This window comes from Lathamus discolor, chromosome 5 (genome assembly GCF_037157495.1).
Source record: "Lathamus discolor isolate bLatDis1 chromosome 5, bLatDis1.hap1, whole genome shotgun sequence".
Classification (NCBI taxonomy): domain Eukaryota; kingdom Metazoa; phylum Chordata; class Aves; order Psittaciformes; family Psittacidae; genus Lathamus; species Lathamus discolor.
The window spans coordinates 102,417,815-102,437,345 of NC_088888.1; the positions used below are offsets into that span (position 1 = coordinate 102,417,815).

Here is a 19,531-nt window from a genome sequence, read left to right on the forward strand (position 1 = left end):
TAGGAAGAAATTTGACTACAAAAAACAAACAAAAAAAAACACACAAAAAAACAAAAAGAAGCATACAGAATTTATTTACAAATCTCTTGCAACTTTTGGATTCCAGCAGAAACTGAGAATTTTATCTTTCTCTTCAATACCCACTCCCATGCCTGCTTTGTTTGATTACACATGAACAAAATCATATGCATGAATTTCATTGACTGGATAAATACGTACCAGAGCAGTTTAATATGCAGAACAATGTATCATATACAGTAGGACTAACCATGTTCAGTCCAGATCACTGAACACTTGGCTATGCATACTCTCCTTTTCGAGTGAGAGTTGCCCTTGCCTGGATATTTCTTTCCTTGACTTGTACCAAGCTATACTTCCGTCCTTCTCTACTTCATTCCATAAAGAATCACAACTAGGGATACATGCCTTTTAAGTGTGAAAATTGCTGGACTGCAGCAGGGCTCCACATTTCATACTTGGGAAGTTATAAAAGCAAGAGGGTAATGCTATCTAATCCTGTTTAGGTACATGAACACATTGCCAGATGACCCAAATATCGAGATCTGTCCTAAGGCCGTGTATTTTGTGTTGGCAGATCAGACTTCCCTTCAAGGCTAAAAATGAGGCATATATCAGTACGGGAAAAAAACATCTAATTTATGAGAAGCAAAACTGCATTATGTTATGCCAGGTCCTAGTCAGTTCCCTGCCAGCCACAGCAAGGAGCCTGGGTAATCTGATTCACTATTGAATTTGGGTATCTAAAAACAAAGATAGCATTATTGTGGTTGCTGCGTTTTTAATTGTTTTCTCAGTGACAGAACTTTCAGTTTGTTACCAACATAATTCTGAAATAAGAGCAGAATCATAAACCTGCTACTTGCAAAAGTTTACAGACTATGACAGAAGCATGCTGAATATTTCACTGATGTCTATTTCTGGTCTATAACCCATGTAGTTAATGTAAAATGTTATCAAGGAGTCCTCACAGAAGTGTGCTGCAGGAAATAAGCTCCATATAGCCCTGCCACTACATTTGCTTGCATGAAAAGTTTCTTGTGATTGAATATAGAGCCCATTAATGGCAGAACTCTTACAGTTCAGTAACAGACTTCATGAATTTAGGACTTCATTAATTTTAACTTATGCTAAATGAAAAATGAAAGTTAATAGCTTTCTTTGTAAGATGACCAGATTTAAATGTAACTTGAACTTGGTGAACATTGTATAAGGCTAAGAGGCTTACCATGCAAATTCATATGCAAAAATCAAAGTTAAAAACCCGCTGCTATAAAAAAAAACCCAAAAAAAAATTAAAAAAATTCCTGGATTCAGAATTTTTCCTTAATGTTCGTCTTTCAGTTGGCACACAGCTGATATTGTACTATCACTTCAATGTGCAAGAAACAAATGAAGAAAGAGCAATGGAAACAGAACAAAACAAAAAACCCAATGCAGTCAGCAAACCATCAGCACCAAGTAAATGAGACATCCTTATCTCTCGGTTTTACCTTACAGTACTATTACAAATATAACAAAGAAGTTTCACCATTGCAACACTATTATTTTTTTTTGGGGGGGGGGGCTGTATGCACAACACAAATTCTACCACCTGTCTAGAGAGATTTTTGAAATTGAACATACCCTTCCCAATCACCACACTTGTAGACTTAAACAAAAGAATTCCTTACCAGGAATAATCATGAATAAGAGCCTGGGTAGATTTTTACTTTCATCTTTTGAGAGGTCTTTCCAGGGCCCACACTTTAAGACATGGGTAGCAGCTCCGCAACAGTAGATAAATTCTTCATGCAATGGGACTGACTCTTCTGACATGGACTTCATGTTCGCTACTAGACAGAATAAGATACTGTTATAACAGATCAGAAAATATTTTTATAGCTGTCTCTTTACTATTATCACTTCTCATAGAGTAATTTCAGAAACCCCATAACTATCCACCCCAAACAGCTGTCATCTCCAGTAAACAGAGGCCCAGTTCAGTATTTGATGTTTAAATAGGCCCTAGAAGTCAATACCCACTACAACTATATGACAGAAAGGATCTTTCTGGTTTTGTCACAGAAATATAAAGGTAAAGAATTGGACAATAAGCCCTATTCTACATTAAAGGCAAAATGTTTAAAATCTCTTATTCATGCTCACCGACAAGATTTAGCTGAAACCTCTTTGAAGGCAAACGAAAGAACAAATACCAAACAAAAAGAACTATTGCGTGAATGTCTTCACAAGTTTACCTCAGCTATGGGAGCACAGTATCACTTAAAAACAACTACCAAAAAAACCCCCAGCAAAACCCAACTGGAATAAAACCCAGAAGAAAATACTAGGGGCCAAAAGGAACATGCTAACTACTAGACTACCTTCCAGCACTAGGTGGGCTCATCATTTTTAGTGCTGCATAACTTACATCTCTCAAAATTTTCTACAGATTAAAGGAGGGGTCTGTCAGTTAAAGCTAATCAAGATTTGATCAATTCAGGCAAATATTTATGCTCACCTTTTTAACTTTTTTAAAGTATTTGGTTATCTGAATGAAAACAGTATGTGGCCAAATAAACAAGGCATGTTCATTAGTTTGTGTGTCTGCCATATATGAAACTATTAGGCTATTGCTTTGGAACTGGCTGATTGACCAAACTCCCATATCCTTCCTTCAGTAAAAAAAGCTACTTCATTAAGTGACTAGTTACAAATTAAAATGCCATCAACAAGAATTACGACATGTACAAGCATCTGCCCAAATAACTATTTACTAAGCACACATGTAGTTACCAAACACAGTCAGAAGCCCTTGATGAGTATGATCACACATGTGCATCACTCACAATGGTGCCTGGTAAGTCCACAAAGCTGTCTGTATCAACTTCAAGGGCTATTTAAGATGTTCAGAGTATTTCTAATCTTTTAAGAACCCCACTTCAGGCTTCTGAAGCAACAGATCTAGATTAAATAGACTTGAAAAACTTGGATAAATTATTACAGGAATGACTATGCATTCTTTATCCAATACATTGAATCACAGACCACTACATGAACATCTCTAATGGAAAAGGCTATCCAAATTAAAATTTTCCAATTTAATTAAATTTTAATTCAAGTTTAAATTAAACAACAGGTAATGCAAAATAAACAGTTAATGTTTTATTTTGAATTAACAAGTACCACCTTGAAAAAATTGAGGACAATACAAATAGAAAAATGCTTCTGGAGGGAAGGGAGAAGTTTTGTTTAATACTTTCAACTACAGCACAATTGTCTGCATGACACTTTTTTTCCCCCCACATCCCTAACCTCACCTCTCCCCAGAAAAGTTCATTTAATACCAAAGGAGACCTCTTTACTACTTTATTCATTATTCATCACGTAATCATCTTTAACTTACAGTGACTGGAGCATAAATAATTGAAATTAATTTTGTCAAACTATAATAAGTTATATTTTTGAATGCATTACTCCTGCTTTTATTTCTTCATTATTCAAAGCTGAAATAAGACAAGAGCAGCTCTGACAAAGAAAACCAGTTACATCAACAACCAAAGTAAACATTAAGCTTGTCATCCCTTTTCTGAGGCATTTGCAATACAAGACGCAAAATAACAAGTCCTTACATAAGAAATGAGGTTTTATATAAAGTTTCTGATCATGAACCAATAAAATCAGTTGTAAAGTTTAACTTTTAACTGATTTCACTGAACTCCAACTGGAGTTTGAAACATAAGGTCATAAATTACACAATGAAGAAAGATATAATGAGAACTTAGACATGCACTTGCACTTACAAACCGACACATAGAACCATAGAATCATAGAATAGTAAGGGTTGAAAAGGACCTCAAAATCATCTAGTTCCAACCCCCCTGCCATAGGCAGGGACACCTCACACTAAACCATCCTACCCAAGGCTTCATCCAACCTGGCCTTGAACACTGCCAGGGATGGAGCACTCACAACCTCCCTGGGCAACCGATTCCAGTGCCTCACCACCCTAACAGGAAAGAATTTCCTCCTTATATCCAATCTAAACTTCCCCTGTTTAAGTTTTAACCCATTACCCCTTGTCCTGTCACTACAGTCCCTAATGAATTACATACAATTAGGTTTTTTAATACTGATCTGGACTCCACCTACTGTCATTGTTTCAGGTAAAAATAGCTGGAAACACTTATCCAGAAGAAGAAAATTACTTCTGCCATATGACTAAGTCTCTTCATATTCATCCTTCATTCAACTGACCATAAAGTAAAAGGCTGATAGTCAAACTAAGTTTCCTTTGTATACACTGTGTTTAATTACGTGACTGTCCTGATAGCACATTAACTGCTCCATTCTACACTAGTACTTGGACTTGTCATTTTATTTGAAAGACAACTTGGGAGTAATAAAATTGTCATCCAAAACAGTGTTTAATGAAGGAATTGTCACAAACTCAGTCTAGCACTGCACAATGTAACTTGACTCAGAGGACTGGTATTTGGCCTACAGACTATGCAATCACAAAACAGGACAAACAGGTCACTGTACTTTTATCTGACAAACAATGCTGAAGCAGAGGTGCAGTGGTAATCACAAGGGCAAATGTAAGTTGCATAAAACAGTGGTGGAACATACAGGAGAAAGTACTCTTGAAGCAGATTTGACATACGAGATACCACAAAGCCATAAGAAATACATCTGAGGGTGCCCAGGGCCCTTGTTGCTAGGAACATCTAACCACGCTCCATTTGCCACTGCAACTTTACCACTCAGAAACATGTAGCACTGGAGTCATGGCAAGCATAAGCAAATCCAGGGAAGTTTCCCTGGTGTAGCTGAGAGTCCCTTGAGGCTTCATACAATTCCAGCAACTATAAATGTACCCAAAAGAAAAAAAAGACATGGCATTCTAAAAGTGGAATACGTTTTATCAAGCACATTTCAGCACATGGTGAAACAGGGCCTACATATCATCTCCTGTCAATATTTAATAATAGTCAGATCATAACTTCCACTTTTGAAAAAGAGCTAAAGCATCATGAAGTATTCGTGAAGTGTTCAGAGCTACCAACATGAAAATGACCCCAAAACACTAAGTTTGTTTTGCTTTGTTTTTTCTTCAAGTAACTTAATAAACTTAACTAAGGCCAGGTATCCCACAGATTACAAGAAAGTGACAGCTATGCTGTTAGCAGGTCCCCAGTTTCCCAGCTAAGATGCAGGCCTGATGATAAAACAAATAATGCTAATGATCTAAGAAGAAATGAGCAAGAAATTCGTTGCTTAAAGAAACAAGTGCACTCAAGAAACTAATGATAGTTTCCTTTGCATGAAAATGAATAGGATGGTTTAATCTGATGTAATATGGGGTATTTTCCAGAACAGAAAATGGGATTCTGTGAAAATTTTTAGTCCCAAAGAAAGAAAAAAAATGTTTATTTGCACACAGTATTGAGATATACCAGACAAATGAAGTAACTTTCACAGACAGCTTTCCCTCCAAATACTGCATGACAGTAATGGACCCAAAGTAAAATCATGGGAAGTTTAAAACTGAAATCTCATTGAGGAATAAACAGAAAGTGGTGGACAGGAATAACAGGATATAACAAATATCCTTTAAATATATGTTCTGAGATTAGACTACAATGTTAGCAAAACTTTGGTCAAATAAAGATAGAATATTTATGTGAGAGAATATAAAAAGCTGCTTCTGAAGTACAATGTCTTCATGGTAAAGGAGGTTTCCATGGACAAAACTATGCCAGGTCCCTTCTGACTAGCAAATCTCACAGAAATAGCAGACACATGTCAAGAGAATCTTGTAAATTAACTTTATCAGCTGCCTGCAGGAAAAACAGACAAAACCCAAAAATTCTACATCAGAAAAATCAAAGGGAAATAAATCACAATTCAGAATGGATAGCATCAGAAAACTGTCACAAATACAGTAAAATCTGTGAAGTATGTATTTTGTTTAGTTGTTTATTTGAACATAGATTACGTTGAACATCACTATTCTGGGAGCCACTGGGCAAAACTGAAACATAACACCATAGTTACAGACTGGGTTACAATCTTGCTGAAGTTAGAGGTGGGAATGATACACCTGATGAATGAGAACCCATCATGCTAAGGCTTGGATGGAGAAAAAAGAAATACTAGTTGCCTTCAAACTTCAGCACATACCACTACCAAGAACAGAGCATATTAAAAACTGAACAGACATGTGAATTACATGGAAGAAGATTTAACATGGCCTTTCACAGAGGATTGTTTCAGTAGGAGAAATAGCAGAATACCTGCAAAAACAGTGAAAGAACTGGTAGAAACTGATTGAAAACTGAGAGAACCAAGAACATATAGAATCATAGAATAGTTAGGGCTGGAAGGGACCTCAAGATCATCTAGTTCCAACCCCCCCCGTCACAGGCAGGGACACCTCACACTAAACCATCCTACCCAAGGCTTCATCCAACCTGGCCTTGAACACTGCCAGGGATGGAGCATTCACAACCTCCCTGGGCAACACATTCCAGTGCCTCACCACCCTTACAGTAAAGATCTTCCTCCTTATATCCAATCTAAACTTCCCCTGTTTAAGTTTTACCCCATTACCCCTTGTCCTGTCACTACAGTCCCTGATGAAAAGTCCCTCCCCAGCATCCCTATATCCCCCTTCAGATAATGGAAGGCTGCTATGAAGTATCCATGCAGCCTTCTCTTCTCCTTCTGAACAGCCCCAACTTTCTCAGCCTATCTTCATACAGGAGGTGTTCCAGTCCCCTAATCATCCTCGTGGCCCTCCTCTGGACTTGTTCCAGCAGTTCCATGTCCTTTTAATGTGGAGGACACCAGAACTACACACAATACTTCAGGTGAGGTCTCACAAGAGCAGAGTAGAGGAGCAGGATCACCCCCTTCGACCTGCTGGTCATGCTCCTTTTGATGCAGCCCAGGATACGGCTGGCTTTCTGGGCTGCAAGGACACACTGAATAGAATAGAATAGAATAGAATAGAATAGAATAGAATAGAATAGAATAGAATAGCAAGGGTTGGAAAGGACCTCAAGATCATCTGGTTCCAACCCCCCTGCCATGGACAGGGACACCTCTCACTAAACCATCCAACACAAGGCTTCATCCAACCTGGCCTTGAACACCGCCAGTGATGGAGCACTCACAACCTCCCTGGGCAACCGATTCCAGTGTCTCACCACCCTAACAGGAAAGAATTTCCTCCTTATAGGGCTTATGTTCAGTTTCTCACTGACCAACACCCCAAGTCCTCTGCAGGGCTGCTCTGAATCTCTTCTTTGCCCAACCTGTAGCTGTGCCTGGGATTGCTCTGACCCAGGTGTAGGACCTTGCACTTGGCATGGTTAAACTTCGTAAGGTTGGCATCTGCCCACCTCACAAGCGTGTCAAGGTCCCTCTGGATGGCATCCCTTCCCTCCAGCATATCAACCGGACCACACAGCTTGGTGTCATCGGCAAACTTGCTGAGGGGGCACTCAATCCCACTGTCCATGACAGCGACGAAGATGTTAAACAAGACCAGTCCCAACACCGATCCCTGAGGGACACCACTCGTTACTGGTCTCCAGCCGGACATCGAGCCATTGACCACAACTCTTTGTGTGCGGCCGTCCAGCCAGTTCTTTATCCACCGAGTGGTCCATCCATCAAATTGATATCTCTCCAATTTAGAGAGAAGGATGTCATGTGGGACAGTGTCAACCGCTTTGCACAAGTCCAGGTAGATGACATCAACTGCTTTACCCTTATCCATCAATTCTGCAGCCCCATCATAGAAGGCCACCAAATTGGTCAGGCAGGATTTCCCCTTAGTGAAGCCGTGCTGGCTGTCACCAAGGACCTTGTTGTTATTCATGTGCCTTAGCATGCCTTCCAGGAGAATGTGCTCCAAGATTTTGCCAGGCACAGAGGTGAGACTGACTGGTCTGCACTTCCCCAGGTCTTCCATTGCAAGTGTGTTGAGGTCACTCTGGATGGCATCCCTTCCCTCCAGCGTAACAACCAAACCATGCGTCATCGGCAAACTTGCTGAGGGCGCACTCAATCCCACTGCCCATGCCAGCGATGAAGATGTTAAACAAGACCAGTCCCAACACCGATCCCTGAGGGACACCACTCGTTACTGGTCTCCAGCCAGACATTGAGCCATTCACCACAACTCTTTGTGTGCGGCCGTCCAGCCAGTTCTTTATCCACCGAGTGGTCCATCTATCAAATTGGTGTCTCTCCAATTTAGAGACAAGGATGTCGTGTGGGACAGTGTCGAACGCGTTCCAGTAGGCCAGGTAGATCACATCAACTGCTCTACCCCTGTCCATCAATTCTGTAGCCCCATTATAGAAGGCCACGAAATTGGTCAGGCAGGATTTCCCCTTAGTGAAGCCATACTGGCTGTCACCAAGCACCTTGTTGTTTTTCATGTGCCTTAGCATGCCATCCAGGAGAATGTGCTCCAAGATTTTGGCAGGCACAGAGGTGAGACTGACTGGTCTGTAATTTCCCGGGTCTTCCATTTTCCCCTTCTTGAAATGGGGGTTATATTTCCCTTTTTCCAGTCGTCGGGAACTTCACCTGACTGCCATGATTTTTCAAATATGATGGCCAGTGGCTTAGCAACTTCATTCGCCAGCTCCTTCAGGACCCGCAGATGGATTCCATCAGGTCCCACGGACTTGTGTGCGTTCAGATTTTGAAGATGTTCTCGAACCAGATCCTCTCCTACAGTGGGCCCAAGGTCTTCATTCTCACAGTCCCTGCGTCTGCCTTCTAAGAACTGGGTGGTGCAGTCAGAGCCTTTGCCAGTGAAGACCGAGGCGAAGAAGTCATTCAGAACCTCATCCTTCTCCAAATCCTGTGCAGCCAGTTCTCCTGAGAGCTTCCTCAGGGGGCCTATGTTGTCCCTAGTCTGTTTTTTGTTTGCTACGTACCTGTAGAATCCCTTCCTGTTATCCTTAACATCCATAGCCAAGTTTAATTCTTACTGGGTCCCTAGCTTCCCGGACAACATCCCTGTACTCTACCCAGGCCGCCTGTCCTTGCTTCCACCTTTTATAAGCCTCATTTTTCATTTGAATTTTCCTCAGCAGCTCCTTATCCATCCAAGGAGGTCTCCTGGCCCTTCTGCCGCACTTCCTTCTAGCTGGGATGCAACACTCCTGAGCTTGTACAAGATGAAATTAAAAATGATATTAAGAGAAAAAACATGCACAAATAGGTTTGCTTGTCCTCTAAAAAAACAAATGCTTGCTCACTAAAGAAACATGACGCTTCTTTGCCATTTGATTCCTACTATCCATAGGGAAGATGAGAACTGTGCACCTTTTCAAAAGATAAAAGGTCAAAGAAATATTTGACTCTGCAACTGCATGTTCTGTATTCTTATTTTTTCTTCTAAAACAACAACAAAAAAAAGTCATAGAAACAAAAACCAACTGCAAGTCCCATATTTCTGTTGGACAGGCATTTAAGTCATATGAGTAATCTGGACAATATTCAATGAAACACAAAAATTAAGGAATTTAAAGTAATGGTAACCTATATATGCATTTAAACCACAGTACCCAAAATTTAAGCATTTGAATAAGCTTCCATCTTGCAGCAGCAATAATGACAGGCAAAAGCAGTAAAAAGCTACTGCTATTTCATCTTAAATACCTCCTTTTCCACCTTCTATGAGAATAAGATTCGCTACTCAGTGGAGAACACTACCCTTTCTTTGTTCTTGTTGGGTAAGGCAAAGCTCAAAGAGCATAATGAATACTAGCAAGAAGCAGATTCAAAGCAAGAAACCATATACCAATACAATTAACATCACGCTGTCCTTGATTTGGCTTCCCCCATCCTTTGCTGTGCTGTTCAGCATGAATCTCCTTATGGAACTACCCCTTATTTCTGTATGTTTCTTCCATATCTCCACATTTGCTGTTCTCCTTCAGCCTAACACATGCTCTGAATTCAAAACACTTTTTACTTTTCTTCCTGCTTTATTATTTCAACTTGCACGTGTTCTTACTTCAGCTGTTAATCTCTCCTTCAACTTAATGCTTGAGCTACTGATGGTTTTCTTGTTTTCTAACATGACAAAGGCATTACTTAAAATACAGTAGGACCAGTTTACTAGTCACAACAGTATTCTCCACTAATCTATCAACCTGTGTTTGCTGCTTACCACCTCCTCATTTTTTTTCTGCAGCAGCTGTACATTCTGCTGTTCATTTACTAACCTAAACGGATTAGGAAGGCACCACAAGCAGATACAAGAAAACAAACAGACTGTATGCAGCTCTGTGCAAAAGATAAGGGAAATCAAACAGAAGAATCAATGAATAGGAGACATAAATGAGAGACTACAAACAATAATACCAGATCACATCAGATCCCTTTCTGAGTCACTACAGTAATATAATTGCCCGTAATATTAATGTGAGGCCTGGAGCCTAAGTCCTTCCCAGTAAGAAGCAATGAACATGTTCATCATCGTGCTCACCAAGTGGATGGGACAGTGAATTCAACAGTCAGGCTGGAGACACTGGTGCAGTAGCCAAAAAGTTCCTCCCAGAACCAGTGCCGCAGGAAGGATGGCACACACCAGAGCTCTGACACACAGACCTACAACTCCAGTAACCATGCTGGAAACACTCCTAGCTTATTCCTCAGAACAAGAGTAACCCTTGAAGTATCACTATTTTGCTCAGGGACCCAGCTTCTCCCATCAAGATAAGGCTGCCAAACCCTGACGACACATGACCACATGTAACTGCATACATAACCAAATCCTGTATTCATCGCAGGTACAAATAATAATCTAGCTATTATCTGATACTCATTTCCAATAAGTGATACAATTTTTTTGAGGGGTAAAATTTTATAGGTTAGATTTCCACAATAACTTTTTATCAGTAAAGGTTTTGTTGTTTGGTTTTTTTTTGAGTGTTTTGGGCGTTTTGTTTGTTTTGGGGAGGGAGGGAGTTAAATTTTGTTTGTATATTGGGTTGGTTTTTTTTTATTTGAGTAAAGAATCTGTCTAGACAAAGGACAGTGGGAAGAGGATCTAAAGAGAAGCAAGAGATGAGATAGGAAAAGTACCAAAACAACAGCATGGCTACTGACAGCTGCAGGAGGAAGCAAAGATACTGAGGAGAGAAACAAAGATACTGACAAAAGAAATGCTTCCATGTGTTGCCACTTGGAATTGTAGCATCTCTGGTTAGACATTGTTTTGACACATCAGGATTACCTAACACATGATAACAAGGCACTTATCACACAGTGCACAGCTACCTTAGGTGGCTGAGCAATCCTAGGTAGGTACGTAACAGTTCTCATTCATTTCACTAGTTGACTGTTCTCAGGCTACTATTCTGGTGTGAAAACTTGAATTTGTTTCAAAATTAAGACACTGTTAAGCTCAGACCTTACATATTACTCATCTGTTTCCTATTACAACTATTCTTTTTTTTTTTTCAGAATTACTTCCTTCAGTGTAACCTGTTTACAAAGTTTACTGGACATCTAAATGTCACCATTCAAAGTGTAAGCTGGAATCAAATTTAGTCAAACATTTTGCTGAAAATTTGTAGTATTACACAGTGGTTTGTCAAGAGCAAAAAACCCCTTAGTTCTATTGCTATTAACAGCATGCCAGATTTAAGCAAGCAAAAACTACCTGTCCTCCATAATCTGTACAAATGGATGCACAACACCACTAAGATTAAACCTTGAAATTCTGCTTCCTAATACTTGGTAAATGTAACCTAGAAGTTAGCCAAAATGGGGGCCACCCCTTTTTCCAGACAAAGTGCCCTCATTGTAATAAATCACAATAATGGAAAAAAAAAGTAATTCAAACGAAATCAAAGCTATCAATAAAAATCCTGGTAACAGCAGCACTATTAGGAAAGCTTTAGAGTAAATCTTCTCAAATTTTCTGGCAAGTTCTTTGGCTTGGCAGTCATACCGGGAATTTTAGTTTACCTTAACCCTTAAACAATTTATTGTAATTGCCTTTGTGAATCACATGAAGCAGATAAATAGGTAATAACCAATTAGTGTCTCTTCTAATTTAAAAAGTAGGAAATACCAACTAGAAATAGCAGAAAGCTCATTCAAAACCCACAGAGGTGCCTCCCAAGTTAGTGGGTTATCTGACCCAGAGACCTACTTGAGGCTGGCTGTTGCAAACACTAGAGTCCCACATAGGTTAAATGCAAGGATGAGTTGGTAGCGAAGAAATCCACTGTGGAACATCAAGTTTTTAATACATCTCTTCCAGAAAGTTCCTGAGCTGCACTTCTTTGCAGGGTGGGTGGCTACTTACAGAGTGGGACTAGGTTAAGAAGAATCATATACAGTTGCCTCTTTCATAGCATCTGTTCATGATACTGTCAAAGATTCTTGAAAAACCATTGACTTCAATTGCTTTTACTCAATCCTTGTAGTAAATGCCACCATGGAAAATGTTAAAAGTTACTGCCATCGCTTACCCAGCTCTGTAAATGTACAGCCACTTCCCTCACCGGCATCATAAGCAAGTACCACTAGAAATTAGGGAACTGCAATAATCCTAAGCAATAACTGAAGGTGTCTAGTCTCCAAGCCACACAGAATATAAAAATCATATCCAGATTCTGCAACATGTCCGTTCAGATGGACTCTCGGATCTTAACTGGATATCATGAAGTCCCAGAGGGCCAGGCGTATACTGCACCATAAAAGATAAGGGTCTGCATCATTGAAGTTATTCAAGTCTTCTGATGTAAATGCTTTATATCACACTTAAATCTAAAGAAAAGAAACTGCTTCATCATTTTTGCAAAAGCAAAGTGTTACCAATAAGAAAGCCCCCAACAACTGTCATACCTCAATGGTGCTTCATCATTATCTTAATTTCTTTAATGATACATTTCCACGCCAAGATTTACACCGCTTCCTAAACCTGCCGCTTACCTCCTGTCTGGTACAGGCATTTTCCCTCTTCTGTAGCAGCGACTTTCAAGCCTGTATTTCCTAACAGTGATGATGCTGTGGGACCAGCAGAAAGGATAAACCTAACAGACAGAGGGTTTCTGAAGGAGGGTGTGCACACCTGCTAGACTCTGCTTTTCCAAACGAGTAATTCCTCTATTAAAAAACACCTCACTTATAAATCTCATATAGCTTTTAACATCTAAGAATTTATAATCTTATTTCTCTCATTTATAGGCCCTTCAGACAACAGACGTTTTCTTCCTATGTGTTAACCTGCAGCTTAGAAAACAAGCATCAGCCAGCTCCAAGAGATGCTTCACAGGAACAAGGACTGACATAAAGAAAAAACATTACAAGTAGCATCACCGCAGTTATCTTCTGGAAAAGGAGACCTGGTTAGGACTAATTTCTTGAGTCTCCTCCCAACCCAAAGAAAAACAAGCCAGAGGAGCATGACCAAAGCCCTGCTTACCACATGGGCTGTATTACTCCACCCTTAGTCCTATACCTAGAAACCGCCAACGTTACTAAGTAAACACGGTTCTGTGCACCTGAGTTCTGCACAGCTGCTACACAAGGCCCAGGGGCACACTTCGCCCCTCAGCGGGGCGCCGTGCCCGCCCCACCGCGGGGCTACCGGCTGCCGCAGCGCAAGGCAGCGGTGGGTGTCCGGCACCTGGCTCGGCGAGGCTCGTTCACAACTCAGACCCGTCACCACCCGTCGGGCAGGGGACGATAAGGGAGGGGAGTGCCCCGCGGCAGCCCGGGGCGGGGGGCACGGCCGGCCCCGCCACCGCCCGCCCTCGGCGGGGCACAGCCCTTCCGCGCTGCCCCCGCCCGGCCCGACGCACCGAGACGGCGGGGAGCGCAGAGACCGCCGCGCCGCTGAGGGACGTACCTTCCCCCTTCGCAGGCTCCCCAACACCCAGAATAGCAGCAGCAGCAGCAGCGATGAAGCCGCCGGCGACAACGACGTCTAGCCCAGACCGGGCGGAAGCAGGCGGCGAGGCCGCGCAGCGCGGTGGCGGCAGGGGCGGGCACGGCCGAGCCGCTCCTTCCGCCTGAGCCGCGTTGGGTGGGCTGAGGACAGCCCCGCCTCCCGCCGCCGCCCCGCTCTGAAGCGGTCGTGGCCGCCTGTTCCCGTGAGGGGTGGGGGTAGTCCGGGTTGTTGTGCGAGCCTGAGCTGTGCCCTTTGCCGCCGCCCCAGTCCCCGGCGGGGGAAGCAGGGAGGGCGGCAGTAGCCGCCGGCAGGGAAAGGTGGGAGCGAGAGCTGGGTTCCCTGGGGGCGCACGTCTTAGGGGTTTCTTTCTGTTTCTGTCATTAACGCTTGCCCAAACCTCACAGTTCCTTTGCGAATTCTGGCAAAGGAAAAAAGAAAAAAGTATTTTCAACTAGAAAAATAAGGTGAGATGCTTACAGAAAGCAGAGAAAGGGGCACAGACTTGCCCTTACACTTGTTTGATGTTGCTTTTAAATGAGGAAGCTGGACCTGGGCACCTGGAGTAACCACAGAAATACAAGCTCTCCCCCCCCCCCCCCCCCCAAAAAAAAAAAACACAACTAAAAAAACCCCTAAAATCCGATTATCAGCTTCCAAAGATATGAAAAGTAGCAGCGAATCCTTTCGCAGCCCACCAGGATCCTGCTATGGTGCGTGTATGTTCATTAAATAAGTGAAAGGATCCCAGGGAAGAAAAGGCTGTAACGAAAAGATCTAACACCCATGCTTGTCAAAGAGGTCCTTAGGGAGGTTTTCATGCTGAACGCTGCTCTTTAGACAAAGGTGTTGAAGAAGCTGTTTCCAATTGAAATTGTGGTAGAAGGTAAACATAAAATAAACTGAATAATAGGAAATTGACAAGATCAGATGGGGTTTATCCAGGAGTTATGGAGGGACTTGGGCATGAAACACTTGGACTGCTGGGTCTGCCATGTAACCATGTGCTACAGATGGCATTGGAGCACTCCCTGGAACAACCAGGGAGTGCTGCCCGTTGCCAAAACCTGAGCGGCTCCAAGAGGAGCCCCTAAGACCAATGGCATGTTGATCAAATCAGTGGGAAGAATAATGAAGACAAGAGCCAGTGAACAGGAATAAGAATGATGCACTGGAGAACCATCAGCACCATTTTCATGGCTCATCATGGCTCAGAAATCTGTGTGAGTCTCTGGAAGAGCCAAGTGACCATACCTGGCCACAGTAAGCTGGGTCAATTAACTTGGATTTGCGAAAGGCGTTTGGGCAAGAGCTGTTGTCAAAGGTTCTTCTAAGGAAGACTCACCGGTTGTGAAGTAAAGGTTAGAGCCTTCAGATGGATGGACACCTGGTGAAAAGAAAAGTAAAGGTAAGAATCAATTATGATCTTTTTCAATGGATTGTTTTAACAGGTAGGGTTGTAGAGGAATTTGTGTGAACATAGTCATAGTCTTTTAAATATAAATGTAAATGGTCTGGTAAAGGGAGGATAGCGTAGTAATCAAATCTGTTGTTCATACTGAGTTATTCAGGTTAGTAAACATAATTGTCAGGTTGAGAAGGACCTTTGAATTCCTAAGGAGAGCAGTAAAATGATAGACACATGTTAACACATGAGATAAAACTGAGCGTTTAGGTGGACTAAACGGCTCTTAACAAGCGATTGCAGTTCATGAGTGAGACCTTGGAGTCACAAGAGATGCTGTATGAAATCTCAGTGCTTCATGCTTCTGGCTGTCAAAACCAAATAGGATTTAGTAACCATTTGGAAATGGATGCCGTAATTCTCCCTCTGTAATGGTGATGTATTCACTGCTTTGATGAGGTCTGCATCCACCTCTCAGAAAGGGTACAGTAAAACTACAAAAGATCTGGAAAAATGTGACAAAGTTTTTCACAAGCCTGAAATTCCTCCATGGAAAGCGCTAAGTAAAATGGAATTCATAAGACAAGCTGATGGGAGAAGGAGGTTGGGGAAGTAATGACAAAAGCCTATATAATGGTTTTTGAACAAGTTGAATGGAAAGTAATTCTTAATTGTAATTTCTACTGCAAAACCTGTTCAGTATAAGCTAGCTATTTGCTGTTTCTGTCTTGGTATTTGTAATGTGCTTTTCTTGGTAGGTATTCTTTGTGAACTACAGCTAAATTTATTGATTACAGACCATCTGGGTGTTTAGTGTAGTAAACAAAATGAAAAATGAAAATAGAGGTTAATCAAATCAGTGTCTATGCTAAAAACCCAATAATACTGTGGAGGAATGTAAGTCAATAAAGCAGGTGAAATGGGTGTTTTGAGGGAGACATGTTTTGTTTAATAGTCCATTATCTTAGCTCATCACTTGCATAACCTCTGTGTCTTCAAAGGTGACATTAGGCAGTCATTCCATTCATCTCCATAACTGATTTTTAGATATGAGTTTTCATCACTTACAACTTCACAGAAGGTGAAAAATCTCCATAATCCCTTAAAATCATCAGTTCTCCAATTTCTGAACTTATTTCTTAAGGTAAATTTCCGTATCTGATGTAGGAATTAAAGATTTTGAATCTTTGCAGCGTGCAAATCTTTCTTCAAAGATTCATTGACATTCAATCTGGAGAATGTATTTTCAGATGACAAAGTGTTCCCGATTTCTGTTTCTATAATTCAGAAGTTTATTAGTGAAGTGGAACAATATATGTGTACACATACATATGTATCAATAAGACACACCTCACAGTTTATTATTTTCATTAGATTATCTGTAGATATGAAACCCAGACATTTTTAAGCTGATGACACAAGAGTAGCCTACAGGAAGATAAAAGAATTCAGTGATTCTTTTACAGTTAAAACGTTAATCTTCATGCTGCTAAAGCACAGTATTTTTTGAGAGAGCTTACTAAAACTAGAGTTACAATAATGATGTATAGGCTTTGCCACAGGACACAGATACAATTTCATTTTAAGAAGTTTGTTCGTCTGCAGTGTCTAGTATTTTAAATTACCTGTTTAATCAATGGGAGAAAAAAAGGAGTTTCTCTGTATCTTTATGTCCAGCTTCCATGACAGTTTTTATTTATATACAGTCCTGGTTTGGGAGGGGGTTGTTGTTTGTTTTTTGGGGTTTTTTTTAAATTATGTTTCCTATTCTGTGTTTCCTATTCCTATACTGCACTAAGGGAGACATTTGCCTGCACTTGGAAGGCAAACAGTAGATTGCAACATTTGGATCCTGAATAGATTTTCAGTAGTATAATTCACTCCATCAGAAATAAATATCTCAAACCTCTACATAACCAGGACCTTAAAATTAAGAATTTTAGAATATTCATGGTTCATGTAAGTATTTAGATTGCTCATGGAAGCAGATTTCATACATTCTCATTTTGTCTGAAGACAATTTTTGAGAAGTATATAAAATAAACTCTTTGTGGTTTTCGAATTACCTTTTTTATTATTTTTTATTACAGGGCAATTGGAAATGCATGTATTTTAAAAATTGAGAATTAGAAGTGATGATCTAGAACTAGTGAAATGTTTCAAAGTATTTGCATCATCAGTTCCCCAAACATGTAATCCAGAAATTGAAAATTAATAAAGTTCTTTCAAGAACTGGTAGTTAATGTAAGAAAGGGAAAGTAGGAAAAGTAGGGACTTTTTACAAGGGTGTGTAGTGGTAGGCAAAGGGGGAATGGCTTTAAACTGAAAGAAGGTAGGTTTAGATTAGATAACGATGAAGCAATTCTTTACTGTGAGGGTGGTTGAGGCACTGGAACAGGTTTCCCAGAGAAGCTGTGGCTGTCCCATCCCTGGCAGTGTTCAAGGCCAGGTTGAATGGGGCTTTGAGCAACCTGGTCTAGTAGAAGGAGTCCCTGCCCATGGCAGAGGGGTTGGAATTAGGTGAGCTTTAAGGTCCTTTGCAGCCTTTTGCAGCAGACTGCAACCTTTGCAGACTATTGTATGATTCTATTATTATTCCACATCTCTATAGGAAAAAATGGACTTGACAGAGTGTTGATTGGCTCATTGTGCCCATATGTGTGGGCACATGTGGGCCTTGTGATACGCATTTGAGTATGTTCACGTCATAAATGGCAGCAATAATACTTTATTATGTATTCCTGTATCATAAGACTAAAAAAGCTATGTGATTCTTTTTCTAAGTGTATAAAGTCAAGAGTACAGCAAACACAAAACATTGAGTATGTGAATGGCCTTACATAAAGCAGTGGTCCCAGAGCTTCTGAGCATACTCAGACTGCTTATACAAACAGGCCCCTTGAAAACAGTGAGCTTAAAGCGGCTCACATACATGAAAATTTTGATAGATCAGAGTAGAATAGAATAAGTACATGTGAGGGCCAGTTTAACTGAGAGATGGGAAGAAAAAAAAAGAATAATTAATGTCATGAAAGCTTGGGGTAGTGCTTTATAAGGTCAGATCTGCATGACTTCCCTGGTTATGTATTTATTGCTACATAAAATAGGACCAGTGAGTGTCCTTCAGTGCTGGATCACTGCTTGTCCAGACCAGTTAAATGTTAACCTGTTTTGGGCCTGTGAACTCTTCTGAATGATCCTGGGTGCAGTGCAGTGCAGGGCTTGCACCAGAAGCCATGCTCAGTAGGCAGGATGGGACAGGGCTCTGTGAAACGTGGTATTCTTCACCTCGCATGGTCTTCCAAAGCTGACCTCACAGGCTTCACACTATATCACGTACTCTCATGCTGCATAGAGCATAGTTTTCATGAAATGGAGAAATCACAGGACTGTAATACAGTCTTTATATTTTTCAGGCACTTACAAATGAAAAAGAAACCTATACACTATAACAATTATGTCCAATGGCCACAGCGGTACCACCCGGGTTCCAAAAGGAGACTTGGGCCAAGTACTAAGATGTGTAGATGTGGCCAGACTGTGGCCCCTTGTCTAGTTAAAGGTCTCTGGTGATATTTCATTTAACTGCAGGGGCATGGCCTTTGACATGGCCCAATTATGAACATTTTATATAGCCAGGTACCGGGAAAGCCTTGAAATATTGGTGTTGAAACAAATAAGCCTGAAATATTTTTGCTGGCAACAAACAAGAAGCACAACAGCATTTGAACAGGTTTGAGAAGTTGGTAGTATCTCCAAGCACCAAATAAATCTGCAGGAGATAGGTTCTTCTGGCCAAGGCCCTGGAGGCCATCTGCTGCGTACTTGTTTAGTAATGTAAATAATACAATAATTGCTGTGACCTATATATTTAAGGCTATTTTCATAGTTCAGTTTAAAAGACATAATCCAAAGAAAGCACATTTAATGTCCAATCAAAATATAAAATACCCTTTACATGTCAACAGTTATATGATAGTAAATCCTGTCAAGGAACAGATGGTAGTGTCTTTGTTAATCTTGCCTCACAGATGAGTGGAAATGAGTGGAAATAAGAGACAGGAAAAAAGTGCATATATGTGGAAAGTAACATACGGAATTAGCTGGAACTGCATAAGTACATTAAAAATGTTGCTGGTAGAACTTCATGAAGAGACATTTGGTTCTCGAAAGTACCCACTAGTGTA

The 19,531-nt window shown here is 40.9% G+C and overlaps 1 protein-coding gene across 5 annotated transcripts in view; it reads right to left on the reverse strand.

The window, feature by feature from the left end:
* The window catches only part of LDAH (lipid droplet associated hydrolase), a 130,424-nt gene extending 116,298 nt beyond the window's left edge, over positions 1-14,126 (reverse strand). Inside the window, exons 1-2 of one of the 5 annotated variants that reach the window (XM_065681719.1) lie at positions 13,901-14,126; positions 1,692-1,853 (exon numbers count right to left, since the gene is read on the reverse strand). In XM_065681719.1, coding sequence (XP_065537791.1) covers positions 1,692-1,845 — 154 coding nt within the window. In that variant the 5' untranslated portion in view covers positions 1,846-1,853; positions 13,901-14,126. Of the gene's footprint in view, positions 1-1,691; positions 1,854-13,474; positions 13,555-13,900 lie in introns of those variants that run through there. The other 4 variants (XM_065681718.1, XM_065681715.1, XM_065681717.1 and 1 more) reach the window with 4 other exon arrangements.
* Positions 14,127-19,531: the final 5,405 nt, after the last annotated feature.